This window comes from Oryctolagus cuniculus, chromosome 21 (assembly GCF_964237555.1).
Source record: "Oryctolagus cuniculus chromosome 21, mOryCun1.1, whole genome shotgun sequence".
NCBI lineage: Eukaryota > Metazoa > Chordata > Mammalia > Lagomorpha > Leporidae > Oryctolagus > Oryctolagus cuniculus.
This window is the reverse complement of record NC_091452.1, coordinates 16,184,373-16,211,972: the sequence shown is the minus strand read 5'-3', so window position 1 is coordinate 16,211,972 and position 27,600 is coordinate 16,184,373. Positions and strand designations below refer to the sequence as shown.

General features: G+C 50.1%; 1 protein-coding gene across 3 annotated transcripts in view; it reads left to right on the top strand.

Annotated features, from left to right (window-relative positions):
* GCN1 (GCN1 activator of EIF2AK4) overlaps positions 1-27,600 on the top strand; it is a 75,656-nt gene that overhangs the window by 33,995 nt on the left and 14,061 nt on the right. For all 3 annotated transcript variants that reach the window (XR_011385222.1, XM_070065989.1, XM_008272306.3), the window contains 27 exons: positions 235-424; positions 522-646; positions 1,234-1,412; positions 1,711-1,804; positions 3,580-3,693; positions 3,813-4,011; positions 5,143-5,298; positions 5,709-5,890; positions 6,706-6,786; positions 7,093-7,236; positions 8,353-8,480; positions 8,647-8,836; positions 9,005-9,075; positions 12,550-12,715; positions 13,020-13,214; positions 13,551-13,797; positions 14,448-14,569; positions 14,874-14,988; positions 15,760-15,939; positions 19,472-19,692; positions 21,222-21,290; positions 21,461-21,599; positions 21,689-21,885; positions 22,083-22,225; positions 24,636-24,753; positions 24,859-25,074; positions 27,290-27,454. Coding sequence is in view for 2 of the 3 variants with exons in the window: in XM_070065989.1 (XP_069922090.1) it covers positions 235-424; positions 522-646; positions 1,234-1,412; positions 1,711-1,804; positions 3,580-3,693; positions 3,813-4,011; positions 5,143-5,298; positions 5,709-5,890; positions 6,706-6,786; positions 7,093-7,236; positions 8,353-8,480; positions 8,647-8,836; positions 9,005-9,075; positions 12,550-12,715; positions 13,020-13,214; positions 13,551-13,797; positions 14,448-14,569; positions 14,874-14,988; positions 15,760-15,939; positions 19,472-19,692; positions 21,222-21,290; positions 21,461-21,599; positions 21,689-21,885; positions 22,083-22,225; positions 24,636-24,753; positions 24,859-25,074; positions 27,290-27,454 (4,146 nt within the window). In the remaining variant the exon portion in view is untranslated. The remainder of the gene's footprint in view (positions 1-234; positions 425-521; positions 647-1,233; positions 1,413-1,710; positions 1,805-3,579; positions 3,694-3,812; positions 4,012-5,142; positions 5,299-5,708; positions 5,891-6,705; positions 6,787-7,092; positions 7,237-8,352; positions 8,481-8,646; positions 8,837-9,004; positions 9,076-12,549; positions 12,716-13,019; positions 13,215-13,550; positions 13,798-14,447; positions 14,570-14,873; positions 14,989-15,759; positions 15,940-19,471; positions 19,693-21,221; positions 21,291-21,460; positions 21,600-21,688; positions 21,886-22,082; positions 22,226-24,635; positions 24,754-24,858; positions 25,075-27,289; positions 27,455-27,600) is intronic.

The following is a 27,600-nucleotide window of genomic DNA, read 5'->3' as shown; positions in this document are numbered from 1 at the left end:
GGGCCAGTTTCCATTACCTTCCTTTCCCCTGTAGGTTTTTTAGGTGCGTGGTCACAGGTCTGGCACATCTGACAGCCTGCAGGTCCCCGGGCAGGCGGCTGTGCATGAGGCTTTATTCCAGCTGGGAACACAGCAACGTGGGCGAGAGACACTGTGTCCCTGGCATCTTTGTCTTCTGTTTCCAGCATGGAAAGAGCTCTGAGCAGTAGGGGCTCATGTTTTGTTTCCACATAGGTGCTGCCCTTGGAGGCTCTGGTGACTGATGCTGGGGAAGTGACTGAGGCAGGCAAGGCCTACGTGCCTCCACGGGTCCTGCAGGAGGCTCTGTGTGTCATCTCAGGGGTTCCAGGGCTCAAGGGCGATGTCACCAACACTGAACAGCTGGCCCGGGAGATGCTGATCATCTCCCACCACCCCTCTTTAGGTTGGTGGCTGTGGTGGGTATAGGAGAGGCAGGGCTCTGTTGGGCAGGGTGACAGCATGTTGGGCAGATGACCTCAAAGAGCCTCGCTCCCTTTCAGTGGCAGTGCAGTCGGGACTGTGGCCAGCACTTCTTGCCAGGATGAAGATTGATCCTGAAGCCTTCATCACCAGGCACTTGGATCAGATCATTCCCAGGATCACCACACAGAGTCCCCTGAATCAGGTGATTGCTGGTTCTGGCCTCTTGTTGGGCTGACCTGCCTTCCCTACTTGCATGAAGAGAGGAATCAAAGAAGCAGGTGTAGGTACCCTTGGTACAAACAGAAAATGCAAACTGGTTTAAGCACAAAAAGGAATTTACTGTTTCATTTACCTGCAAAGTCCAAGAATGTGACTTACGCTGGCTGCGGAGACTCCAGTGTTGCTCATTGGACATTGTCACGGTGTCCCTCTTCCTCTGTATGATCTGTCTGTCTCTTGGCTCTGCTCTCCATGATGTGGGCTCTGTTCTCAGTCTGCCCCTTCCTGGTAACAAGATAGCTGCCAGAGCTCCATGCTTCACCCTGTGCCCCATTAGCTCCATTGAGGAAAGCCTAATAATGTTGACTGGCGTGGGTCTCATTGTCCCTCATTTGGGATTGAGGATGTGGGAAGTGTGTCCTTCAAAATCGGGGTGCTATTACTGGACAGAGGGGTGAATGCTTGCCAAGTAAGGGAGGCACAAACCATAGCTGTCTACCCTGCCATGGCACTTTGGCATGATGGGACCTTCCCTGATACACACTGACCATGTCTGCATTTGTCTGACAGTCTTCCATGAATGCCATGGGCTCCCTTTCCATCCTGTCCCCGGACCGGGTCCTCCCGCAGCTCATCAGCACCATCACTGCCTCTGTGCAGAATCCCGCACTTTGTCTGGTGACACGGGAGGAGTTTGCCATCATGCAGACTCCTGCCGGGGAGCTGTATGACAAATCCATCATCCAGAGGTGAGACCCGACTCGTGGACTCAGTTGCCTCTCCTTCCCAAGCCCTAGCTTTCGTGCTTGTGAGATGGAGACTCGCCTCCTTTGTAGGGTGGTTGGGAGGAGTTGTTGTCCATTCACTGACAAGTGCCTCCTGTGTTCCAGGCCTGGTGCTCAGGTTCTGGATCCCAGAATGTGTCGAGTGTCCAGTGCTTTGCTGGTGTGCGGTACTTAAAAGCTAGCTGGGGTTTCATGACTGTGGGAGGCTGAAGGACCTGGCTGCTCTTTGCAAGCTGGCTTATCACCTGCTCTGGTTTCTCAGTGCCCAGCAGGACAGCATCAAAAAGGCCAATATGAAGCGGGAGAACAAAGCATACTCCTTCAAGGAACAGATCATCGAGCTGGAGCTGAAGGAGGTGAGTTTGAAGAGGTGTCTCCTGTGAGGATGCTGCTGAACTTGGTGGGCTAGGGCCGGCTCAGCTCTCCACACAGGCCGTCCCCTTAGGTCACCTGAGGCCTGTGGCGTGCTGCTGCCCCCCAGGCAGTCCTGGTCCTCCAGTCATGCCATTTATTTTTTTCTCTATAACTTCTTTTACCCCCTACTCAAAGAAAACAGGTTTCTCTCTGTTAAGTGCTGACAGCAATTTGTACGTTTTCCCTGCTAAGTAATGCTTGATTCTGTGTCTGTGCCCTGAGTTCCGTGAAGACTGGGATCTGTCTTTACATGCAGTAGCAGACAGGGTCTGGCGCAGTAGACAGAGGGTCTGGGGAATCCTGGCTCGGTTGGTGCATTCAGCTTTGCAGAGAGCTGGTTCTGACAGGAGAGAGCGAGCGTGGGGTTTCTTGTGAGTCTCAGTTCTTCCCTCCGGTCCTTGTGAGCCTGGCTCTTGTGTGTGCCCTTCTTACAGAGGTGGCACCCTGTCTATCCAGAGCACATCCTCACCTCTCTTTCTGGTGACTGCACATTATACTCATTTCTTTTATGATTTGTCCTATCCTAAATCATCTTGTTTAGGTATTTGTTTACTTGTTTATTGTCTATCTTTGCCCACCAAATTTTTTGCTTTGGGAGGGCAGGGACCTCATCTATTCATGATATCCTTAGTATCTAGAACAGTGCTTGGCACAACCTAAGTGCTCAATAAATACTGAATGAGTGAGTGATTTCTCTGCCTTGTTATCTCAGTCCGCCTCAGCAGGCCTTTCCCAGGCTTCAGGCTGTATTGTGGTTAGAGCAGGAGAGGAGGCTCACGTATATTGAGGAAGTTTTTCATTTTGTTTCAAGGATTCATTTATTTATCTAAAAGGCAGAGGTACAGCGAGGCAGAAGCAGAGGCAGACCCAGAGAGAGAGATCTTCCATCTGCTTGCTCACTCCCCAAATGGCTACAATGGCTGGAGCTGGGCCAGTCTGAAGCCAGGAGCCAGGAGCTTTCTCCTGGTCTCCAATGTGGGTGCAGGGGCCCAAGGACTTGCATCATCCTCCACTGCTTTCCCAGGCATACCGGGAGGGAGCTGGATTGGAAGTGGAGCAGCCATGACATGAACTGGCATCTATGTAGTATGCCGGCACTGCAGGCAGTGGCTTTACCCCGCTATGCTACAGTGCTGACTCGCAGAAGTTTTTCTCTTTCTCTCTCTCTCTCTATTTTTTTTAATATTTATTTATTTATCTGAAAGTCAGTTTCAGAGAGAGGCAGAGACAGAGGGAGGTCTTCTATCCACTGGATCACTCCCTGAGATGGCCACAATGGCTGAATCCATGAGCTTCTTCCAGCCCCTGGGTGGCAGGGACTCAAACATTTGGGCCATTTTCTGCTGCTTTTCCAAGGCCATTAGCAGGGACATGAACTAGTGCCCATATGGGATGCTGGTGTCATAGGCACTGGCTTAACCTGCTCTACCACAACAGTGGCCCTGAGTTTTCTTTCTGTAACATAAAAAGCCCTCTTTGCTTTTATTATGGAGAATCCAGTGAAAAATTGCCTCTCTATTCTGGCCTCCATTCTGAAGAAACCAGATGGCTGTGGACTTCGTGGGGCTAGAGGAGGTCCCATGCTGAGTTTGGGGGCCCAAGTCACACACTTAGCACTGGCATGGTGCTTTTGGTGGAAGCAGGCTCACCTTGCCCTGGTAGGGAGGGTGGTCTGTTCCATGGCGATGGAATTGGTTTGCTAACCCTAACCCTTCAGGAGATAAAGAAGAAGAAAGGCATAAAAGAGGAGGTCCAGCTTACAAGCAAGCAGAAGGAGATGCTGCAGGTCCAGCTGGACAAGGAGGCACAGATCCGGAGGCGGCTTCAGGAGGTTAGTGGCTGCCACCCTGATGGGCCCATGCTGCAAGAGTCCTGAGCAGCCCCGGCCTGCTCCTCAGTGTCCTGGAGCAGGGCCCTGCTGACTTGCCTCCTGGGCCGCTCTGCTTGCAGCTGGACGGGGAACTGGAGACCGCGCTAGCACTGTTGGACACCATCCTGGCCAAGAACCCATCGGGCCTGACCCAGTACATTCCGGTGTTGGTTGACTCTTTCCTGCCCTTGCTGAAATCTCCCCTGGCTGCTCCCAGGATCAAGAACCCTTTCCTGGCTTTGGCTGCCTGTGTGATGCCCCCTAGGCTCAAGGCTTTGGGTTAGTCCTTGTTTCTTGGCCATGGGGAAGGACTGGGGCAGTTTGGGAGGTGGGCAGGGATGTCCTTGAGTGTAGGGGGGACTTGGTGACCTCTGCTGCTGGGTTTTGCTTTCATGTGGAAACAACCTTGGGAACCTGAAGCTGGATATGCTTTTAGGCCCAACACAGTGCTTCCTCTTCTCCCTTTTGCTTTCACTCTGGGGACCACGTTTTAGATGATAGTGTCTGAGCTTTCTGTGGCAGCTTTTGTTTTTAATGAAACAAATTATGTACTGGAGCTGGCACTGTGGCATAGTAGGTTAAACTGCCTATGGCACCAGCATCCCATATGGGTACTGGTTCAAGTCCTGGCTCTTCCACTTCTGATCCAGCTCTCTGCTAATGGCCTGGGAAAGCACTGGAAGATGGCCCAAGTGCTTGGGCACCTGTACGCACTTGGGAGACCAGGAAAAAGCACCTGGCTCCTGGCTTTGGATTGACCCAGCTCTGGTCATTGTGGCTGTTTGGGGAGTAAACCAGCAGATGGAAGACCTCTCTCTGTCTCTCCCTCTTTATATATATAACTCTGCCTCTCAAATAAATAAAAAAACTTTAAAGAAAATTAAGCATTTACACTTATTTGAAAGGTAGACAGAGGTCTTCCATCTTTCAGTTCACTCTTCAAATGCCTGCAACAGCCAGGCTGGGCTAGGCCAAAGGCAGGAGCCAAGAACTCAACCCAGGTCACTCTGGGTTACGAGGCCCCAGGTATTTCAGTTATCACCTGCTGCCTTCCAGGGTGCATGTCAGTAGGAAGCTGGAATCAGAAGTGGAGCTGGGACTTGAACCCAAGCACTCCGAAATGGAATGTGAGTGTCTCAAGCAGCAGCTTAACAGCGATGCCAAATGCCTGCCCCATTTACAATTTCTTGAGTGTCAAAAGGAGGAGCTCCCCACCTGCCTACCTGTGATAGGTAGCTGTCCTGAAAATTGAGTGAGAAATTAGGTTGAAGACATTTTGGCAGAGCAGAAGAGGTTATTAAGTTAAGGGAGGGACCAGGCTCCTCTGCACTGGGTCACTTTTTGTGCCTGGGCCACATTCAGTGTCTTTGTTTGAGTCATCCCCTGCCAGGTCTCTTCTCTTTGTCACAGGCACTTTGGTAAGCCATGTGACTCTGCGCCTACTGAAGCCAGAGTGTGCTCTGGATAAGTCCTGGTGCCAGGAAGATCTGTCAGTGGCTGTGAAGAGGGCCGTGACGCTGCTGCACACCCATACCATCACCAGCAGGGTGGGCAAGGGCGAGCCAGGTAAGGGATGGCACGGGACCATGGGCATGAGGCGGTCTACACCAGTGTGGGAAATGTAGCAACATCATCTGGGGTTTCCTGAGTCTGTGACCAGTTCCTTCCCTCTCTGGCTTTGGTTTCATCATCTAAAAAATGGGAGCTTTGGAACCAATGAAAGATTTTAAGTGCAATCTTGATATTCTTTGACCAAGACTGACACCACATTGAGGGTTTACCTTTTGTCACTGGCATCTGCTTCTGTTTTGACCTCTGGGCGTTTGTAGAGCAGAAGCAGGATTGGCTTTATCATTGAGCCAGCAGCTGTCGTCCCTGTTGTTGTACCATGTGCTTGGAGGTTTTGCAGGGGCTTCCAGTCTCAGCCTGGGGCACTGCCCCGCCTGCAGGATCACACCTGCTTCTTGCATCCACAGATGCCGCACCTTTGTCTGCGCCAGCCTTCTCCTTAGTCTTCCCGTTGCTGAAGATGGTGCTGACTGAGATGCCCCACCACAGTGAAGAGGAGGAGGAGCGAATGGCCCAGATTCTTCAGATCCTTACCGTCCATGCCCAGCTGAGGGCCTCCCCTGGCACCCCGCCTGGGCGTGTGGATGAGGTTGGCAGGGAAGCTCTGCACTCCCATTGGCCTGAGGGGAATCAGGGAGGCAGGGCTTGTGATGCTTGCTGACGTATGAGCAGTTCTAGCTGGGGAAGTAGAGAGTATGTGTCTATACCTATGGCTGCTACACATGTGGTATTGTGGGTTTTTTAATGCAAAAAAGGGTCCTGCTATTTCTTTCCTAGGATGAGATCCTCCAGATAGGTCAGTGTGTGTGGACCTGCCTAATTGACATCCCAGGTCACATGAGATCCTACAGCATGTTTTACTTAACTGTCCCTATTGATGGCTGTTCTGGGTGGTTTCTGACTTTGTCCTGTTTTGAACACCGCTCCGATGTTGTTTGGACATGCCCCTTACACACCTGGATGTGAGCATTGCTAGGACAGATGTTGGATGTGGGATTGCTAGGTTGTGTGGCATATTCTGATCTCTTCTATCTCTTAAGAGTTCCCTTTTCTCCAAACTTAATTCAACCTCAGGTAGTATTTGATGTTGCCAGTGATGGGTGAAAGAATGAAATATCTTTGGGTAAAGCTGAGTACCTCTTCAACTGTTTATGTTTCATCTCTATTCTCTGTGAATTTCAGGCACATTTCAGAATTTATTTATTTGTAGCTTCTGAGGATAACAGTTGCCTGGGGTTAGCGCCTGTAGACTTTATTGTAAACTTAATGAGATTTCGGCAGTGGAGTCAGTTGTATGGCCCAGAATGTTTTTCTGTGGGGAGGAGGATGCCACTTGACTGGCCACCAGGCTGGTTACAGACCTTCCCCACAGCCTCATCCTTACTTTTCTGCTGTTCTTCCTAGAATGGCCCGGAGTTGCTGCCGCGTGTGGCCATGCTGCGTCTTCTGACGTGGGTGATTGGGACAGGCTCACCCCGCCTACAGGTGATCTGGTTTTCAGTTGGCTGTTGCTGTGACTCGTGACCTTGATCTCAGGTTCCATGTCTCTCTCAGCTCTCACTTTCGGACTTGGGAAGAAGGACTGCTTTTGAGAGCCAGCCTGAATGTTCTTGGCTAGTGAGGGATTTTACTGGAGTCCAACACTGAGCCTGGTTGGGAGCTGGGGGTCTTTGCACTAGAAGGGCTTTGGGGGTGGATGGTCTCCATTCAAATCTCCCTCATTCTGTTGTTTGGCCCCACAGTAATACATCTTTGGTCAAGCTGAACCCAGTGGGTCAATGTCTTCTCTAGGTCCTGGCATCAGACACTCTGACTACCCTGTGTGCCAGCAGCAGTGGTGAGGAGGGCTGTGCCTTTGCAGAGCAGGAGGAGGTGGATGTGCTGCTCAGTGCCTTGCAGTCCCCCTGTGCCAGCGTGCGGGAGACTTCACTCCGGGTGTGTATCCACTCTGGTGGGGCCACTGCTGCGTGCCTTATCACTCTGTGCTTTAGGAGGATGTCTCTCACTCTAATGGGAGGTCCTAGAGACAAAGAGAAGAGATTATGGGGGTGTTTTGGGGGGTCCTAAAAATCAGGAAACTGGCACCCATATGGGATGCCAGCGCCATAGGTGGAGGCTTAACCTACTGCACCACAGTGTTGGCCCCTCTTGTTGGCTTTGGATCATTCCTAAAGAATCCACTTGGAGTCAGGCACTGTGGCATAGCTGGTCAAGCCACTGCTTGCAGCGCCAGCATACCGTATAGGCGCCAGTGCATTTTCTTAATAAAAATGTAAAAGATGATAGATAGCAATGTGATAAATTTTTCCTAAAAATTTATTCAACAAAGAGATTGTACTTTTTCTGGTTTTGTCTATCTTGTTTATTTAGAGATAAATTTTTTGTTGTTTTGTTTGTTTAAGGAATTAATTATTTATTTGAAAGGCAGAGGTGACAGAAGGAGTGAGATCTTCCATTTTCTGATTCACTCCTCAAATGGCCTCAATAGCTGGGTCTGGGTTAGGCCAAAGCCAGGAGCCTAGAACTCCATCTGGGTCTCCCACATGGGTGGCAGGACCCACGTACTTGAGTCTCCTGCTGCTGCTTTCCCAGGCACTTTATCCAGGAATTGGTTCTAAAATGGAGAAGCCAAGACTGGGACTGATGCTTCTATATGGGGTGCTGGTGTCATAGGAAGTGGCTTAATCCACTGTGCCACAAGGCTAGCCCCATACATTTTTAAGTTTTACATTAAAAAAATTGTACCATCACACAGCCTCAATTCATAAAGCAGTTTGAGGAGATCTGAGCGGGCAGGCAATTGAGCTGATTCACAGCAGTGCCTACACCAGTGCCATCTGGTGACATTTTCTACATTGATGGCAATATGTTATATCTGTGCTTGTCATGTGTGAGTACTGAGCACCTGAAATGTGGCTGATACTACTGAGGAACTCAGAGTTGATTTTTATTGGTTTAACTTTAAATATAGCCACAGTGAGGGGTGGGTGAGGAGGCAGGTAAGAGGCTCTTCTGAAAGGTCCTACTTCACACAGTCCAATCTACTCCCAGGGGCTGATGGAACTCCACATGGTATTGCCAACACCTGACACTGATGAGAAGAATGGCTTGAACCTTCTGCGGAGGCTCTGGGTGGTCAAGTTTGACAAGGAGGAGGAGATCAGGAAGCTGGCTGAGAGGTGAGAGCTGGCAGGAGGTTGTTTATTTCCTGCTTTGTCCTCTCTGCTGTTAGGAATTAATCAGACCTGGTGTACCTGGGTTCAGTGAGAGAAGGACTGAGTGGTTGGAGTCGGCAGCACATGTGCTGTAGTTTCTTCCCTGACCTACCTCTTTGGTGTGCTGTAGGCTCTGGTCGACAATGGGCCTTGATCTGCAGCCAGACCTCTGCTCCTTGCTGATTGATGACGTCATCTATCACGAGGCAGCTGTGAGGCAGGCTGGGGCCGATGCCCTCTCCCAAGCAGTGGCTCATTACCAGCGGCAGGCGGCAGAGGTGATGGGCAGGCTTATGGAGATCTACCAGGAGAAGCTCTATGTAAGTGATCTGGGTGGCGGGAAGTTGCATTGAACTCTGCTCAGCCCCCAACTACTCCAGATAGGAGTCTTGGGGCTCACGGTGGTTTCCTACCCCACAGTCCTATTGCTGGTCTACTGGGCTGGCTGGGGAAAGTACTGTAGAGATTTACCCTGTTGTCTGTTGCAGCGGCCACCCCCAGTGCTGGATGCTTTGGGACGAGTTATTTCCGAATCTCCTCCAGATCAGTGGGAAGCCAGGTATATATCCGCTGTTCCAGTCTTGTTCCACTCTGCACTTGCTGAGATGCAGCAGATGGGTGGGGTGGGTGCTGTGAGGAGGCAGTGTGGCATAATGGTACATTTAAAGGAATGAGCAAAGCTCCCTCGGAGTCCAGAGACCCGAGTTCAACTCTTGGCTCCTCCTGTGCCAGCTGTATGACCATGGGCATGATTGTTTTTTTTTCTCCAGGCCTCTGTTTCCTCAAGTGTATGAAGGACACAGTAACAGACCCTATTTCATGGGTTGTTAGAACTAGCCAATCAGGCTGGCGCCGCAGCTCAGTAGGCTAATCCTCCGCCTATAGTGCCGGCACCCCGGGTTCTAGTCCCAGTTGGGCACTGGTTCTGTTCCGGTTGCTCCTCTTCCAGTCCAGCTCTCTGTTGTGGCCTGGGAGTACAGTGGAGGATGGCCCAAGTGCTTGGGCCCTGCACCCACTTGGGAGACCAGGAGGAATCACCTGGCTCCTGGCTTCGGATCGGCGCAGTGCGCTGGCTGCAGCACACCAGCTGTAGCGGCTACTTGGGGGGGTGAACCAATGGAAGGAAGACCTTTCTCTCTGTCTCTCTCACTGTCTAACTCTACCTGTCAAAACAAACAAACAAACAAACAAAAAAAAACTAGCCAATCAGCAATATGTAGGCATGGGTGTTTGATGCAGCACTGAAGACGTTCCATATTAGAGTGTCTGGGTTGGAATCCTGGCTCTGCTTCCCATCCATCTTCCTACTAAAGCATGCTGTGGGGGCAGCAGGTGATGGCTCAAGTAGTTGGGTCCCCCTGCCATTCACATGGGAGACGTGGATTGAATTTCAGGCTCCTGGCTTTGGCCTGCTCAAGCCTTGGCCATAACAGACATTTGGGAAATGAACCAGTGGGCAGGAGATCTCTCTGTTAATCTCTCTGTTTCTGCCTTTCCAATAAATACAAAATAAGTGAATAAAAATGTATCTTAAAAAACCTATGCAGGGGGCCTGGCACTGTGGCATAGTGGGCTAAACCTCTGCCTTCCACACCAGCATCCCATGTGGGCACTGGTTCAAGTCCTGGCTGCTCCTGTTCTGATCTAGCTCTCTGCTATGGCCTGGGAAAGCGGTAAAAGATGGCCCAAGTCCTGGGGCTTCTGTACCCATGTGGGAGACCTGGAAGAAGCTCCTGGCTTTGGATCACCCAGCTGCAGCCATTGTGGCCATTTGGAGAGTAAACCAGCAGATGGAAGACCTTTCTCTCTGTCTCTCCCTCTCTCTGTCTAAAACTCAACCTCTCAAGTAAATAAATAGTCTTTTTTTTTTTCTTTAAAGATTGAGAGGAGGTCTTCCATCCGCTGGTTCACTCCCCAAATGGTCGCAATGGCCAGAGCTGTGCTGATCTGAAGCCAGGAGCCAGGAGCTTCCTCCGGGTCTCCTAGGCGGGTGCAGGGGCCCAAGGACTTGGGCCATCCTCCGCTGCTATCCCAGGCCATAGCAGAGAGCTGGATCAGAAGTGGAGCAGCCAGGTCTTGAACCTGCGCCCATATGGGATGCCGGTGCTTTAGGCCAGGGCATTAACCCACTGCACCACAGCACCGGCCCCTAAATAAAGTCTTAAAAACAGGCCGGCGCCATGGCTCAATAGGCTAATCCTCCTAGCGGCGCCAGCACACTGGGTTCTAGTCCTGGTCAGGGTGCTGGATTTTGTCCCGGTTGCTCCTCTTCCAGTCCAGCTCCCTGCTGTGGCCCGGGAGGGCAGTGGAGGATGGCCCAAGTCCTTGGACCCTGCACCCGCGTGGGAGACCAGGAGAGGCACCTGACTCCTGGCTTTGGATCAACGTGGTGCGCTGGCCACAGCGCGCCAGCTACAGTGGCCATGGGAGGGTGAACCAATGGTAAAAGAAGACCTTTCTCTCTTTCTCTCTCACTGTCCACTCTGCCTGTCCAAAAAAAGAAAAAAGTCTTAAAAACAAAAAAACCAAAAAACTACTCAGGGGCCAGCGTTGTGGCATAGTAGGTAAAGCTACTCTCTTTGATGCCAGGATCCCATGTAGGCGCTGGTTCGAGTCCTTCCTGCTCCTCTTCCAGTTCGGCTCTCTGCTAATTTGCCAGGGAAAGCAGCAGAGGAAGGCGCAAGTGTTTGGTCCCCTATACCCATGTAGGAGACCAGGAAGAAGCTTCTGGCTCCTGCTTCAGCCTGGCACAGTCCTGGCTGCTGCAGCCATTTGGAGAGTGAACCAGTGAATGGAAGATCTCTGTCTCTCCCTCTCTGTCTTTCAATGAATAAAATAGATAAATAAACCTTTAAAAAAAAAAAAACCTATGCAAAATGCTCAGTGAGTATTAAGTCTTTTCCCTCAGAGCCCATAAGTAGAATTTGAATGGTTAGGCAGTTGTCTTGGAACAAGTAGGAGTTGGGAAGACACCTCTCCCAGAGCAGCCACAAAACACACAGTGCTATCAGTTTTCTGGGTGGCTGACTCTGCCTTTCCCCACTTGGATGTAATTTTGTGTGTCAATGTGAGGTGATATATGAGCTCATCCTTGTTTAATTCTTTTCTTTTTGTGTAGTTGAGAAAGACAGAGAGAAAGCTCTCATCTACTGGTTCACTCCCCAGATATGTTGGAGCCAGGAGTTCAATCCAGCTCTCCCATGTGGGTGGCAGGGGTCTTGAGCCATCACCTCCTGGCTCCAGGACATAGAATTGAAGCTGGAATCAGGAAGGGAGGTGGGACTTGAACTCAAGAATTCTGATACGTTATGTGGGCATCTACACTGCTATGCTGAATGTCTTTTCTGGTTTTTTTTATGTGATGTTTTGATCCATGTATATATTATACCGTGATCAAATCAGGGTGTGACAGAGAGAGGGAAAGACAAATAGATCTTCCATTCCCTGGTTCACTTTCCAAATGCCTGCAACAGCTAAAACTGGGCCAGGCTGAAGCCAGGGGTCTAGTGCTCCATCCATGTGGGTGGCAGGGTCCCAAGTACTTGGACCATCATCTGCTTCCTTCCTAGATGCATTAGCAGGGAGTTCTGTTGGAAGCCAGGGCACCTGAGACTTGAGCAGCACTTCTGTATGAGATGCTGGCATTATAAGCTACAGCTTGACTCGCTGTGCCAGATGCCAGGCCTCCAAGTGCCTTTGCATCTTGATTCCTTTCTTTTCTCTTACAACTTGCCTTGGAGGTAGAGGAATGGCATTGCACTCAGATGTGGGGCAGTAGGTAGAACAGCCTCCCACCCAGGGTCACCATGTGGAAGGTGAACTTGGGGCAGGTGGCAGGTGGCTCTTAATTTGATGAGTTTCAGACCACTGAGTGAGCACTGGATGGTGGGCTCTGTGCTGTGCCTTCCCTGTCCTGTAGCCCTGTTTGCTGCTGCCAGGACCTCTTTGCTTGTTACACGTTGACAGCTTCCATCAGCGCAGAAGGCCCCAAAGGCTGGCCCCAAATTGCCAACATGCTCCCATTTCTTTCCAGGTGTGGCTTGGCCTTGGCCCTGAATAAACTCTCCCAGTATTTGGACAGCTCTCAGGTGAAGCCACTCTTTCAGTTTTTTGTCCCTGATGCCCTCAATGACCGAAACCCAGACGTCCGAAAGTGCATGTTAGACGCAGCTCTTGCAACACTCAACACCCATGGGAAGGTAAGAGGGTTCATTCTACCAGCCAAGTAGATAGGGCTGAGCCGTGGACACAGAAGTGCTGAATGCCAGACATCCTGGTGGGCATGACTAGCCTATGATGGGAAACTGCATATCTTTTTCTTTTGAGCCAGAAAGACCTTGAGGTTGTTAAATTCTTGTGAACCTGCTACAGTCTTTCTGGAAAACTGGGAAAGCTGCTGGCATTGCCGGTTGACTTGTCCGGCTTGGTCCTTGTGCAGAGACCATCACCCCCAGATAAAACCTGTGGGGTTGGCCTGAGCTGCTGGGTGGCTTGACTTTCTAGGAGAATGTCAACTCGCTGCTGCCAGTGTTTGAGGAATTCCTGAAGAATGCACCGAATGATGCCAGCTACGATGCCGTGCGGCAGAGTGTGGTGGTCCTGATGGGCTCCCTGGCCAAGCACCTGGATAAGAGTGACCCCAAAGTGAAACCCATTGTTGCCAAGCTTATTGCTGCCCTTTCCACACCCTCTCAGCAGGTACGTGCTGCCTGACCTGGGAATTGGGAACTGACCGTAAATAGGCAGAGGGTTGCTAGGAGCCCAGTGGGGGACCCCAAAGGGCCCATTCTCTGGGAGGAGTCATCCCCTCTCCCAGAGGAGTCTGGTGTATAGTTACCAGCAGGTTGTAGTATGTACCTGATGGGGCATGCGTGTCAGAAGAGGGTAGAGAACACTGTTTTCTGTCTCCTGTAACACCCAGGGCAGGGTGGAGTTGGGGCTTGGGGACATCTAATGAGTGCTGCACAGGACTGTCAGTCACCAGAAAGGCAGTCGTTGTGCCTGCTGTGCTGATGAGGCAGGCCCCTCCCATAGGTGCAGGAGTCCGTGGCCAGCTGCTTGCCGCCTCTCGTGCCAGCCATCAAGGAGGATGCTGGGGGGATGATCCAGAGGCTCATGCAGCAGCTGCTGGAGTCTGACAAGTATGCAGAGCGCAAAGGGGCCGCCTATGGGTTGGCAGGCCTGGTGAAGGGCCTGGGCATCCTGTCACTGAAGCAGCAGGAAATGATGGCAGCACTGACTGATGCCATCCAGGATAAGAAGAACTTCCGCCGGCGAGAGGGTGAGTGCCTCTGAGCGTGGTGCTGCAGGAGGAAGGACCGTGGCCTTTCTTCCCCAGCTGATGGGCTGCAGAAGGGGCAGTGTGTGACCCTTCACCGCAAGGACCCTCCTGAGTTGACCTGAACATTCTGCCTTTTTTTTAAAAAAATATTTATTTATTTGAAAGGCTGAGTTCCAGAGGGGGTGGAGAGACAGAGAAAGAGATCTTCCATCTGTTGGTTCACTCCCCAACTTGCTGCAATGGCTAGGGCTCTGCCAGGCTGAAGGCAGGAGCCTAGAACGCCATCCAGTCCACCGCATGGGTACAGGGGCTCAAGCTTCTTCTGATGCCTTCCCATGCAGATTAGCAAGGAGCTGAGTCAGAAGTGGAGCAGCCATGACTCAAACCAGGGTTCATAATGCCGGCTGCTGAACTTCCTGCCGTTTTCCTCGTCAGTGCCCCTTTGCTGGGAGATTCTGCATGACTCTCCTGCTCTGGCCTCTTGTGCTCTGCCATGGCCTGCTGTGTGGCTTCTCGAGCTGAGATAGTGTGTGCTGCACATTAGTCTCACAGTGCTCTGAGAGGTCCCAGAGGGTAAAGAGGTGCAGGAAAATTGCCAGCCCTCTCAGTCCCCTGGGGCTGTCCCAGCTGGCCTATTTCTCTCACCCCAGGAGCCCTGTTTGCCTTTGAGATGCTTTGTACCATGCTGGGGAAACTCTTTGAGCCGTACGTGGTTCACGTGCTGCCCCATCTGCTGCTGTGCTTCGGGGACGGAAACCAGTATGTGCGTGAGGTAAGTCCTAAGACTGCACATGCACACAGCCACTCACAGGCGTGAGGGTCAGCCAGGGGAGTCTGTGAGGTGTGGGAGCCCCTGTTCCCACTGCTGTAGTCCCTTTTGCCTGCACCTGGGGCCCTTGTTACTGGTGTGGACTTCCCTGATTCCCACTAAAGATGTGTTCTCAGCTGTGTCTGTGGTCTTGGTTTGACACAGACACCCGGTGAGTGAGGCTCCTTGTAGGCCACTAGGACTTGCATCAGGGCTGGACCCTTGCTTGGCTGAGGAGGCCCCTGAACGTCTTTTCTCCTTCCTTGAGGCTGCAGATGATTGTGCCAAAGCTGTGATGAGCAACCTGAGTGCTCATGGTGTGAAGTTGGTGCTCCCCTCCCTACTGGCTGCCCTGGAGGAGGAATCCTGGCGGACCAAAGCTGGTATAGTTGCTTTGTTCTGTCTCTCTCAGCTTCCTGTTCTGAAAACTGCCCTCATTGGGGATCTAGGTATCCTCAGCTCTTGTCCTCAGCTCTTGTCCTCTGTGTGTGGGCCCAGCCCGTGATAAGGCCAAGACTGTGCTTCTATAGTTCAGGTGCTTTCATGCCAACACCAAGTCTCTGACAGGCTACAGCCCTCACACAGGAAGTCCAAGAGCTTTAAGGCTACTCTGGCTAGTTCTGTGGCTTTAAAGCATTTTTTCCTCTCAGTGAAACTCTTTAAAAATAAGATCTTGTTTGGAACCTTAATATGCAAGACATGTAAGCAGAGCTTCCCTGGTTGTGGGAGGCGGGAAGGGTGGTGGTGTGGGAGCTTTGAAGTCTAAGGCTCTCCACCTGGGCTCTCCCTTGGTCCTTCATGCTTTGCCCTATTGTTCAGAACATCACAGATCTAGGTCAGTTCCCTCATTTGTGGATAAGGAACCTGGGGCCCCAGCATTTAAGTGAATGGCCCCTAGGTCACCAGCTCACCTCCATCCTGGTCTGCTTCTTTCCCCTACCACTCTGACCCTCACAGGGATCCTAGGCTCAGCAGCCTCAAGAGCTTTTTACTTCCTCTGCTGAAGCCAGCCCCATCCGTTCCCCTTCTGAGGACTGCTTGAATACAGTCTGCAGGGGGACAGACCGGATGGCCCCTGCCCATACAGTAGCCAGCCCAGGTGACTTGCTGGCCTGTGCCCAGTGATTTACTGCTGGGCACGTGTTTGTTTACAGGGTCGGTGGAGCTGCTCGGGGCCATGGCGTACTGTGCTCCTAAGCAGCTGTCATCCTGTCTGCCCAACATTGTGCCCAAGCTCACAGAGGTGCTGACCGACTCCCACGTCAAAGTTCAGAAGGCTGGACAGCAGGCACTCAGGCAGATCGGCTCTGTCATCAGGAACCCGGAGATCCTGGGTATGTGTCCTGCCGGGGCACTCACCCTGGTTGCCCCCACCTTTGGACGCTGTAGGAAGCATGCGCCTATTCAGTTAAGACATCTTTTAAATGCTGGGAAGCCCTTTTCCTAAAATGTTAGTTGAAGGTAGTTTGGAAGCAGCCTGTTTCCCACAAGTCTGGAGATGTCATTGGCTGCCCACAGGGACACCAGAGAAGCTTGACTCAGAGATCCCATGTGCTGAGCCAAGCGTGAAGCCAGCAGAAGTGAATAGCACTTTGGACCCTCCCAGTGCCATTCAAACTGTCTGCTGCTTTGGGAACTTTCTGTTCAGTCTCTTTCCAGGAGGCTGCTGGAAGGGAGGGTTAGGGAAAGGGTTTAGCCCCCTGACTGTACTCTCTAGAAACCTTGTTGTACTTGTTAGATTATAGGCTTCTGCTTCAAGCATCAGTGCCCGGAGTATTTCAGCTAGGGTATTGCTAGATGTTTTTTATTCAGAAAATGGTGGAGTCTTTTTGTTTGCTTATATGAATTTGTTATTTTTAAATTATTTCTTTATTAGAGAGAGGAGAAAGAGGCACAGAGAGTTCCTGTCTGCTGGTTCACACACTCTGTCCCCCAGAGATACCTGCAGTTGGGACTTAAGGAACTCAGTCTGGGTCTCCCACATGGGTGTCAGGGACCCAATCATTTGAGCCATCACTTGTCCCTCCCTGTAGTCTCTGCAACCATTGTTCCTCTCTGTATTCCTGTGAATTCAGCTTTTTTAATGTACAATAGGCCTGGGGATTTCTAAGGCATGAACAGTCTCATCTTTATCAATGAATAGAAATGCATGGACCTTTTTTGGAAAATTGTGATATAATTTGCATAATATAAAACTTTTAAAGTGTACAGTAAACTGGTTTTCAGTGTATTCACAAATTTGCGGTATTGTCACAGTTCACTGTTGTCCAGTTCCAGAATATTTTCATAGCTCCAGAAAGAAGCCACATAACCATTAGCATTCACTCATTTGTCCCCAAACCCCAACCCACAGTGTCAGTCTACATTCTGTCTCTACATTCGCCTGATGTGGATATTTCATGTAAACTGAAGCACATAATTAATGACTTTTGTGTTTGGCTTTCACTTAGCCTGATGTTTCCAGGGTTCATCCATGTTGTAGCAGGTGTCAGTACTTCGTTCTTTTTTATGGCTGAATAATACCCTTTGTGTGGATATATGGTTTTGTTTATCGTTTTATTCATTGATGGATTGTTTCCACCTTTTGGTTCTTAATAATGTGCTGTGAACATCTGTGTAAAAGTTCTTGTGTGGACATAGGTTTCAGTTCTCTTGGTTAGATTCCTAGGAGTGGAAGTGCGGGATTATGAAGTAACTCTGTTTAACTTTCTGAGAGCTGTTTTCCAATGTCCAAATGACTGTATCACTGGACATTTACAACAGCAAAGTATGAGGGTTTCAGTTGCTAACACATGTCATTTAATTTGCATTTCCCTAATGACCAATGATGTTGAGCATCTTTGCTATTTGCATATCTTCTTTAGAGAACTACTTGAGTCTTTTGATCATTTTTTTTTTAAGATTTATTTTATTCATTTGAAAGAATTACAGAGAGAGGTAGAGACAGAGAGAGAGGTCTTCCATCTGCTGCACCAATCCAAAGCCAGGAGCCAGGAGCTTCTTCCTGGTCTCCCACATGGGTGTAGGGGCCCAAGGACTTAGGCCATCTTCTACTGCTATACCAGGCCATAGCAGAGAGCTGGATCGGAAGAGGAGTGGCCGGGACTAGAACTGGCACCCATATAGGATGCTGGCACTGCAGGCCAGAGCTTTAACCTGCTGCACCACAGCACCGGCCCCTTGATAATTTTTGAATGATTAGTTTTTTTTTTTTTTTTTTTTTTTATTTATTTATTTTTTTGACAGGCAGAGTGGACAGTGAGAGAGAGACAGAGAGAAAGGTCTTCCTTTGCCGTTGGTTCACCCTCCAATGGCCGCCGCGGCCGGCGCGCTGCGGCCGGCGCACCGCGCTGATCCGATGGCAGGAGCCAGGAGCCAGGTGCTTTTCCTGGTCTCCCATGGGGTGCAGGACCCAAGCACCTGGGCCATCCTCCACTGCACTCCCTGGCCACAGCAGAGAGCTGGCCTGGAAGAGGGGCAACCGGGACAGAATCCGGCGCCCCGACCGGGACTAGAACCCGGTGTGCCGGCGCCGCTAGGCGGAGGATTAGCCTAGTGAGCCGCGGCGCCGGCCATGATTAGTTTTTAAATTGTTGGTTAGCATGGGTCTTTTTTTTTAAAAAAAAATTATTTATTTATTTGAAAGGCAGAGTTATAGAGGGAGAGGAAGAAACAGATATCATCCATCTATTGGTTCACTCCCCAAATGTCCGCAAGGGCAGGGGCAGGGGCTGGGCCAGGCCGAAGCCAGGAGCCAGGAACTGGATCCAGGTCTCTCATGTGCTTGGCAGGGGCCCAAGTATCTGGGCTGTCTTCTGCTGCTTTCCCAGGCACATTAGCAGGGAGCTGGATCAGAAGTAGAGCCACTGGAATTGAACCTGTGCCTATATGGGATGCCAGCATTGTAGGCAATGGCTTAACCCGCAATGCCACAACCCCAGCCCCTAGCGTAAGGTTTTTTTCTTTTTAAGATTTATTTACTTATTTGAAAATCAGAGTTACACAGAGAGAAGGAGAGGCAGAGAGAGAGAGAGAGAGAGAAAGAAAGGTTTTCCATCCTCAGGTTCACTCTCCAATTGGCTGCAACTGCCAGAGCTTTGCCAATCCAAAACTAAGCCAGGAGCCTCTTCCGGGTGTCCCACACGGGTACAGGAGCTCAATCTCTTGGGCCATTTTCTGTTGCTTTCCTAGGCCACAGCAGAGAGCTGGATTGGATGGAGCAGCAGGGACTTGAACTGGTGCCCATATGGGATGCCTGCACTGCAGGCGGCGGCTTTACCCGCTATGCCACAGTGTTGGCCCCGCATGAGTCTTTATAGTGATTAAACTCTCTGGACTTGTTGAAGAGATAAGCTAGGTATCCCTTTTGGAATTCCTTCTGCCAGGCTGCTTATGCTGAATTTTAAAGAGCTTTTATCTGATCTTAGATTCTGTAGGACTGTGAACTTCACTCCCACCACTGGCTCAGAGGCTGTGGTTTCTCAGCAGATTTTTCTCAAGGCCACTTTCGAGTGACTGGTTTCAGGATAAGATCCATGGTGCCTAAGAACATTCCTGTGAGGCTTAGCACTTGGGCTGCCACTCAGTGTACAGTGAAGCCAGCCGACGGGCCCCATGCTGGATCAGCTCTAGAGCATAAAAGGGCAACAGCTGCTGCCTCCACGTAGCCCCCTCTATTTCTCACTGATGGAGCAAGGGTTGCTCTTTATAGACAGAGCTGGCGTCCCCAGCTGGTGACTTAGGGGACTGCAGTGGGGAACTTCCATGGACTTCCCTTTCTTCTGAGTCACTGTGATTCTGGGGACCCATGGCCTTGCCAGTACATGGTGTTTTTACAGCCAACCTCTCTCCTGTGTGGACCTATAGCCATTGCCCCAGTCCTGCTGGATGCCCTGACAGACCCCTCAAGGAAGACCCAGAAGTGCCTGCAGACCCTGCTGGACACCAAGTTTGTCCACTTCATTGACGCCCCGTCCCTGGCCCTCATCATGCCCATCGTCCAGAGAGCCTTCCAGGACCGTTCTACAGACACACGGAAGATGGCGGCGCAGATTATTGGCAACATGTACTCACTGACAGACCAGAAGGTAGCAACCCAGCGGGGCACGCGATGGGATAGACCCCGAGATGCTGGTGTAGGGTGCAGTGGCCCTGCCATGGCAGACACACAGGGATGTGGGCATTCGTCCCTGATGGTGTTTGGAGGAAGAAGTGGGCAGAGCTGGATATCTGGGCTCTGAGGGTGTCTTGGAGAGTGCAGTGTACCGGTCCTCGCTAGCTTAGTCTTCAGGCAAGGCCTCCACTTTGAGCTTTGAGAAGGCTTGGGAAAGTGGCTGCTTCTCTGCCTGCCTGCCGTGTTTGCCTGTCAGAGCATTCGCCTCTGTCAGCCTGTCAGAGGAATTTAGTGTAGTTTGGGGAGATTTGCTTTATTTGCTCCCAAAAACTTGCGTGTGTGATTTGCTTGGTGAGGCTGTGGACAAAAGAAGAGGAAATGGAAAAGTCATGTCAGTTCTAGAAAATTGGGAAATTAAAAAATCAGAAAAAGTTTTGCCCCTAGATCCCTGCCCAAATTAAAGCAATCACTGTTAATGTTTTCTAATTATATTAAGAGAATTATATTCCTGAACATAAGCTGCTGCTGCTTCTTTTTTTTTTTTTTTAAGATTTATTTTATTTATTTGAAAGACAGAGTTACAGAGCAAGGTAGAGCCAGAGAAAGAGAGAAAGGTCTTCTATCCGCTGGTTCACTCCCCAAATAACTGCAATGGCTAGAGCTGAGCTGATCCGAAGCTAGGAGCCAGGAGCTTCTTCCAGATCTCCCAGGCAGGTGCAGGGGCCCATGGACTTGGGCCATCTTCTACTGCTTTCCCAGGCTATAGCAGAGAGCTGGATTGGAAGTGGAGCAGCTGGGACTCAAACTGGCGCCCATATGGGATGCTGGCGCTGCAGACTGCAGCATTAACCCACTGAGCCACAGCACCGGCCCTGTAAGCTTACTTCTAGATTATAACAAGTTATTCATAAACTGGGTTTTTAATAGTTATATAATATCCCAAGTTTATATACCATAACTTATATAATTCTGTCATTGGTCATATAGTGTCCAAGGTTTTTTTTTTTTTTTTTCTATTTTAAGTGATGCTGCAGTGAACATAAGGCGTTTTCTATATTTAAGATGACTCCCTAAAACTGAATGCTACATCAAGAGACATAAACATTTTAAGGTGAAGAAAGGGAAGATGGTAGAGGAATTCTGAAAGCAAAGTACCAGAAATAATTTGCTACGCATTGCACTGGGGGCAGGCCTTGGTCCTAAGAGAAGAATAGGAGGAATAAGAGCTTTGAACTGTAGCTGGTGGCTCTGGGACCTGCTGAGGATGGGCCTGGGGACCCTTGTCAGTTTCCCTGAGCAAGTTGCAGTATGCCTTCCAGGGAGGAGTCCAGAGGGGGATTTTCTTTGCCATTATACCTTCGCCACCTGTTCTCTGAGCAGTTAGATGTTTGTTCATGAGCTCTCCTTGTCAGCAGAATGGTGCGGATAGAGTCCGCAACCAACTGGGTCCTGGAGAAAGCAGGAATCGAGCCCCCACCTGAATCACCTTCTGTGTTGTTGCAGGACTTGGCTCCTTACCTGCCCAGTGTGACACCTGGCCTGAAAGCCTCTCTTTTGGACCCTGTGCCTGAGGTGAGTCTGGGGGTTAAGGGAAGAAGCTCATATTTTAGCCCAGTCCTAAAGAAACTGCTACCTGAGAATTCCCCGAAGCTGCTTTTGTGTCAGTCAGGTAGCGAGGAGACCTGTGTGGCTGCCTTGATGGGAAGTGCATCTCCTCATTTCCCTGCTCGGTTACCTGACAGGTGCGCACCGTATCTGCCAAGGCTCTTGGGGCCATGGTGAAGGGCATGGGAGAGTCGTGCTTTGAGGACTTGCTGCCATGGCTGATGGAGACGCTGACCTATGAGCAGAGTTCTGTGGATCGTTCAGGCGCTGCACAAGGTGAAGCCAGAGCAGGCCCAGGGGCCAGACTGGGAATGCCCTCTAGGGGCCTCCAGCTCCAGCGGGTTCATTGTGTCCTTGTGTTACAGGGTTGGCTGAAGTCATGGCTGGCTTGGGAGTGGAGAAGTTGGAGAAGCTGATGCCAGAAATCGTGGCTACAGCCAGCAAAGTGGACATTGCACCTCATGTTCGAGATGGCTACATTATGATGTTCAACTACCTGCCTATCACCTTTGGGGACAAGTTCACTCCTTATGTGGGGCCCATCATCCCCTGTATCCTCAAAGTAGGTACCGGTAATCATGCTGAGGCTAAAGAAAGTGAGCAGGGCAGGCTGCACGTGCCTTCCTGGAGTGCTGGGGCTGCTTGCACCTGGGGCCAGGTAGCAGAACTCCTCATCTGCTCTTCAGGGAGCTCCACTTCCTTTTGGTCTGGGTGCCCAGGGGAAGGCATCCCTGGCTGATCTACCCTCTGTGTGCCCAGGCTCTGGCAGATGAGAACGAGTTTGTGCGTGACACTGCCCTGCGTGCAGGCCAGCGGGTCATCTCCATGTATGCTGAGACAGCTATCGCGCTGCTGCTGCCCCAGCTGGAGCAAGGCCTCTTTGACGACCTCTGGAGAATACGGTGAGAACACGAGCCGGGAGGCCCAGTGGGCTGTTTGCACTTGGGAACTGTATTGAGAAATCAAGGGTAGAATGTTTCCCAGAACACTCTACTTGCTTTTCACCATTTTGTAGCTTTCCAATTTCCTGTAGCAATTTGCTTATTCTGATTTTTCCTTTGAAAGTTTCCTGTATTCCGTCCTCCACTTTGTGTTAAGATTTTAATTAAGATCTTTAATCTGGAAATTCCACTTACAGAAATTTTTTCTGGCCGGCGCCGCGGCTCAATAGGCTAATCCTCCGCCTGTGGCACTGGCACACTGGGTTCTAGTCCCGGTTGGGGCGCCGGATTCTGTCCTGGTTGCTCCTCTTCCAGTCCAGCTCTCTGCTGTGGCCTGGGAGTGCAGTAGAGGATGGCCCAGGTCCTTGGGCCCTGCACCTGCATGGGAGACCAGGAGAAGCACCTGGCTCCTGGCTTCGGAGCAGCGTGGTGCGCTGGCTGCAGCACACCGGCTGCAGCGCGCCAGCCGAGGTGGCCATTGGAGGGTGAACTAACGGCAAAAAGGAAGACCTTTCTCTCTGTCTCTCTCTCTCACTGTCAACTCTGCCTGTCAAAAAAAAAAAAAAAAAAATTTTTTTCTAATGATATATTTGGTCCAGTGCTTAAAGCTGCATAAAGAGTGATGTTTATTGCAGTATCGCCTAACATTTAAAAAATTGGAAGTTGGTTTAGAAATATCATAGAATATCTATACAGTGTACTTTTGTTCAGCCACTACAGAGAATGATATAGGACAATATTAGCTGACACAGAAAGCTCTTTGATATATTGTTGACAGGATAACCCAGTCTGTCCTAGCCATGTGATGCATGCCTGCTTCCCTTGTGGGGGGTGTGCATGTCTGTGAGAGGTGGAAAGTGGACACAAGGCTATCATCAGAGGGTTAGGGCTGTTGCTTGAGTGCTGGGAGACTGAGTGATGGCTTATACTCTTCCTTTATGTATTTTTCTGTTTTCTTCAACTCTAGTGTGAATATAACTTTACAAAAAAAAAAAAAAAAAGAAAGAAAGAAATTTGTTTATTTGAAAGGCAGATGTCAGAGAGGGAGAGACAGATTGTCTAGCCACTGGGAACCTCCCTAACTGCCTGCAACAGATGAGGTTAGGTGAGACCAAAGCCAGAAGCCAGGAACTCCATCCAGGTCTCCCATGTAGGTGTCAGGAACCCAAGCACTTGAGTCATCATCTGCTGCCTCCCAGCCACAGTAATAGGAAGCTGGATTGAAGACTGGAGTAGCTGGGACTCAAACGAGGCGCTCTGCTCTTAACCTGCTACACCACAACACTGGCCCCTGTTTACTGTTTATTGGAAGGGCAGAGTGGTAGAGAAGAGACAGACAGAGAGAGACAGAGGTGTATTTCACCCACTGGTTCACTCCCCACATAGCACAACAGCCAGGGCTGGTCGAGACTGAAGCCAGAAACCTTGAATTCCACCTGGGTCTCCCATGTTGGTGGCAGGGGCCCAAGCCCTTGGGCAATTTTCTCCTGCTTTCTTAGGCACATTAGCAGGGAGTTGGATCAGAAGTGGAACAACCAGTATTTGAACTGACACCCTGAAAAGGGATGCTGGCATTACAAGTGGCAGCTTAACCTGTGCCACAGTGCTGTTTCTTGAATATTATTTTTCTACACATTAAAAGCAATAAACCAAATTTATTTTGAGGCAGAAGGAAGTTTATCCTTCTAAGGCCTCCTGGTTTTTCCACTTCTGATGGTCTTTCTAGTTTCCTGTTCTGCCTCCCCTTTTTTTGTTCTTTAATGCTTTCTTATAACTTTTAATGTAGCAGTTTTCATACATGCATATTCTTTTTTTATTATTTGTTTATTTGAGAGAGAGAGTTACAGACAGTGAGAGGGAGAGACAGAGAGAAAGGTCTTCCATCTGCTTGTTCACTACCCAAATGGCCACAACAGCCAGTGCTGCGCCGATCCAGAGCTAGGAGCTTCTTCTGGCCTCCCACACGGGTGCAGGGGCCCAAGGACTTGAGCCATCTTCTACTGCTATCCCAGGCCATAGCAGAGAGCTAGATGGGAAGAAGAGCAGCCAGGACTAGAACCGGCGCCCATATGGGATGCCAGCACTGCAGGCAGAGGATTAACCTACTGCGGCACAGCGCCGGCCCGTGCGTATTCTTTTTCATTATTAAAGTTCTATATGAACAGATGAGTATAAATACTAGAAAATATGTGGAAAGAAACGAAAATTGTCGTTTTTTTTTTTTTTTTTTTTTTTTGAAAATTGTCTTTAATCCTTTCCCATTCCAAGAAAATCACCATGACTGTTTGGGGTGTTTTTTCCTCTAGAGCTGGGCTGTGCCCTGAGACTGCCCTGTGCAGCTATGTAGCTTTTTTCTTGGCCTCCTTCACAGATTCAGCTCTGTTCAGCTACTTGGAGATCTCCTGTTCCACATCTCAGGGGTCACTGGGAAGATGACCACAGAAACTGCCTCTGAGGATGATAACTTTGGAACTGCTCAGTCCAACAAGGTGCGTGCCTGGGGTTGGTTTTCTTTCCTCTGCTGACTGTGGGATTCACCCTGGAGTTTGTGCTGGGGGCGCTTGCCCACCCTGTGTTCTTTTCCATGGCTGCAGGCAATCATCACTGCGCTGGGCGTGGATCGGCGGAACCGGGTGTTGGCAGGGCTGTACATGGGCCGCTCAGATACCCAGCTGGTGGTACGGCAGGCATCCCTGCACGTCTGGAAGATTGTCGTCTCCAATACCCCCCGCACCTTGCGTGAGATCCTGCCTACTCTCTTTGGGCTCCTGCTGGGTTTCTTGGCCAGCACTTGTGCAGATAAAAGAACGGTAAATTTCCTGGGTCTTGTTCTGGCCCAGCAATCCCTGATGCCTCCTTTCAGAGTCTAGAAATCTGGGTCCGCAGAGCGTGGTGGAGTCCTGAGTTTCCTCTAACAGGGAGTGTTTAGTTTTTTACGCAGCAAATTCTACTTAAGCGTCTCATATGTGCTGAGCAGGAACCTTGCCCGGGGGATATAATGGACAAGAAAGGCAGCCTCATTCCTTATCCTCATGAGCTGTAGCCTGGTCAAGGAGATGGCTATTAATCAGATAGTCATCACTCAGACAGACAGCTGTGGTTAGTACAACATGGCATTGCAGGTGCTGATAATAGGGGCATCTGGCAAGGAGGTCAGCAATGCTTCTTAGATGACATGATGCTTGAAGATGAAAGACAAGTAAGCGCCAACCAGGTAAGGAAGTGGTGAGACTATTCCATACAGAGGAAATAGTGCTTTAGATGCAAGCGTGGGGTGTGCAGAGGCCCTGTGGTAGGCAGGAACATAGCATATTGTAGGAGCTTAAAGAGGCCAGTGTGGCTGGAGTGAGAAAATAGGGCCTTGGTGATTGTGAGGAGGTGCCCAGCCTGGGTTCCTGATCACTTCTGCCAAATTTGGCTCACTTCCAGTCCTTAGCCCTGGCAAGCAAAGTGTATTTGATGCTAAACAATGGTTTGCGTGAGGCCTCAGAGAGCAGATGGGTTTTTTTCCTTAAAGTGTTTATTCCTTTTTTTTTTTTTTTTTTTTTTAAGATTTACTTATTTATTTGAAAGAGAGAGAGGGAGGGAGGGAGGGAGGGAGGGAGGGGTCTTCCATCCGATGGTTCACTCTCCAATTTTCTGCAACGGCCAGAGCTGTGCCAATCCAAAGCCAGGAGCTGGGAGCTTCTTCTGGGTCTCTCATAGGTGCAGGGGCCCAAGGATTTGGGCCGTCTTACACTGCTTTCCCAGGCCACAGCAGAGAACTGGATCAAAAGTGGAGCAGCCGGGACTTGAACCGGCGCCCATATGGGATGCTGATGCTTCAGGCCAGGGCGTTAACTGCTGCGCCACAGTGCCAGCTCCAAGTATTTATTCCTAAATCAGCTCCTCTTTAGCAAAAACACAGAAGTAAATTTTCAGCAATCCAGACAAATGGGCCCTAGGTGAATCAGCATGTGATATGTTTCATGTTCATATGCGAGGGGAGTTCAAACAGTTCATGGAAAATGGAATTAAAAGTATGAGTTTATTTTGTTGCACAACAATTCTTTTCATAATACGTGAACATGTGTATAATGAAGAACTATATGTAGATTTCAAAAATATTTTTTGTACCAAAATAAACATATTTTTAATTCCATTTGTCTATGAATTTTTTTTAAGATTTATTTATTTGAAAAGCAGAGTTACTGAGAGAGAAGGAAAGGCACAGAGTTTCCATTCACTGGTTCACTCTGCAAATGGCTGCCAACAACTGGGGCTGGGCCAGGCCAGAGCCAGGAGCCAGTTTTCTTTCAGGTCCTGGACATGGGTGCAGGAGCTCAAGGGCTTGGCCTGTCTTCCGCTGCTTTCCCAGGCACATTAGCAGGGAGCTGGATCGGAAGTGGAGCAGCTGGGACTCAGACTAGCCAGGATGCTGGCACTGCAGGCAGTATCGAAACCTGCTGTGCCACAATGCCAGTCCCAGTTCATGAATTTTTGAAGTACTCTTTTGTAAGGTACCATCTCTTGCTTTAAATTGTGTAGAGATAATTTTTTTAAGATTTATTTATTTATTTATTTGCAAGGCAGAGTAACACAGAAAGAGAGAGAAAGATACTGTGTACACCGGTTCACTTCCCAAGTGGCTGCAATAGCCAGGTTACTGGCTCCAGCCTGGTCTCCCACATGGATGGTGGGGGCCCAAGTACTTGAGCCATCATTTGCTGGTTTCTCAGGTGCATTAGTAGGAATCTGAATTGGAAGCAGAGTACCCGGGACTCGAACCAGCACTCCGATATTAGAGACCAACATTGCAAGAGGCAGCTGAACCTACTGTACCGTAACACTGACCCCATAGAGATAATTTTCTGATGCAGTGTTTTGTGGGCCCCTTGGAAGCTCTTTAGGGGTAGGAGCATGTGGGAAACTTAAATCACTGTTTCAGATAAAGCCTGGAAGGGTCCCTGACCTTCATTCTGGAGGTCATCTGGGTGGCCTGGGGTTTGCAGGGAGTTAATGTCCTGACTTGATCTCTGCTGACAGATTGCAGCAAGGACATTGGGAGATCTTGTCCGGAAGTTAGGGGAGAAAATCCTCCCCGAGATCATCCCCATCCTTGAGGATGGCCTGAGGTCGCCGAAGAGTGACGAGAGGCAGGGCGTGTGCATCGGGCTGAGCGAGATCATGAAGTCCACCAGCCGGGATGCTGTGAGTATCTTTAAAGGGACCCGCAGGCCATGCTCCTGACTGATGGGGCGGTCACAGGAGCAGCCAAATTCACTGCTAGGCCACTTGTCCTGGGCTCTGGGACACACCAGCCTTGCTCTGGAGGGCGTTGCTGGCATTGGGATGCT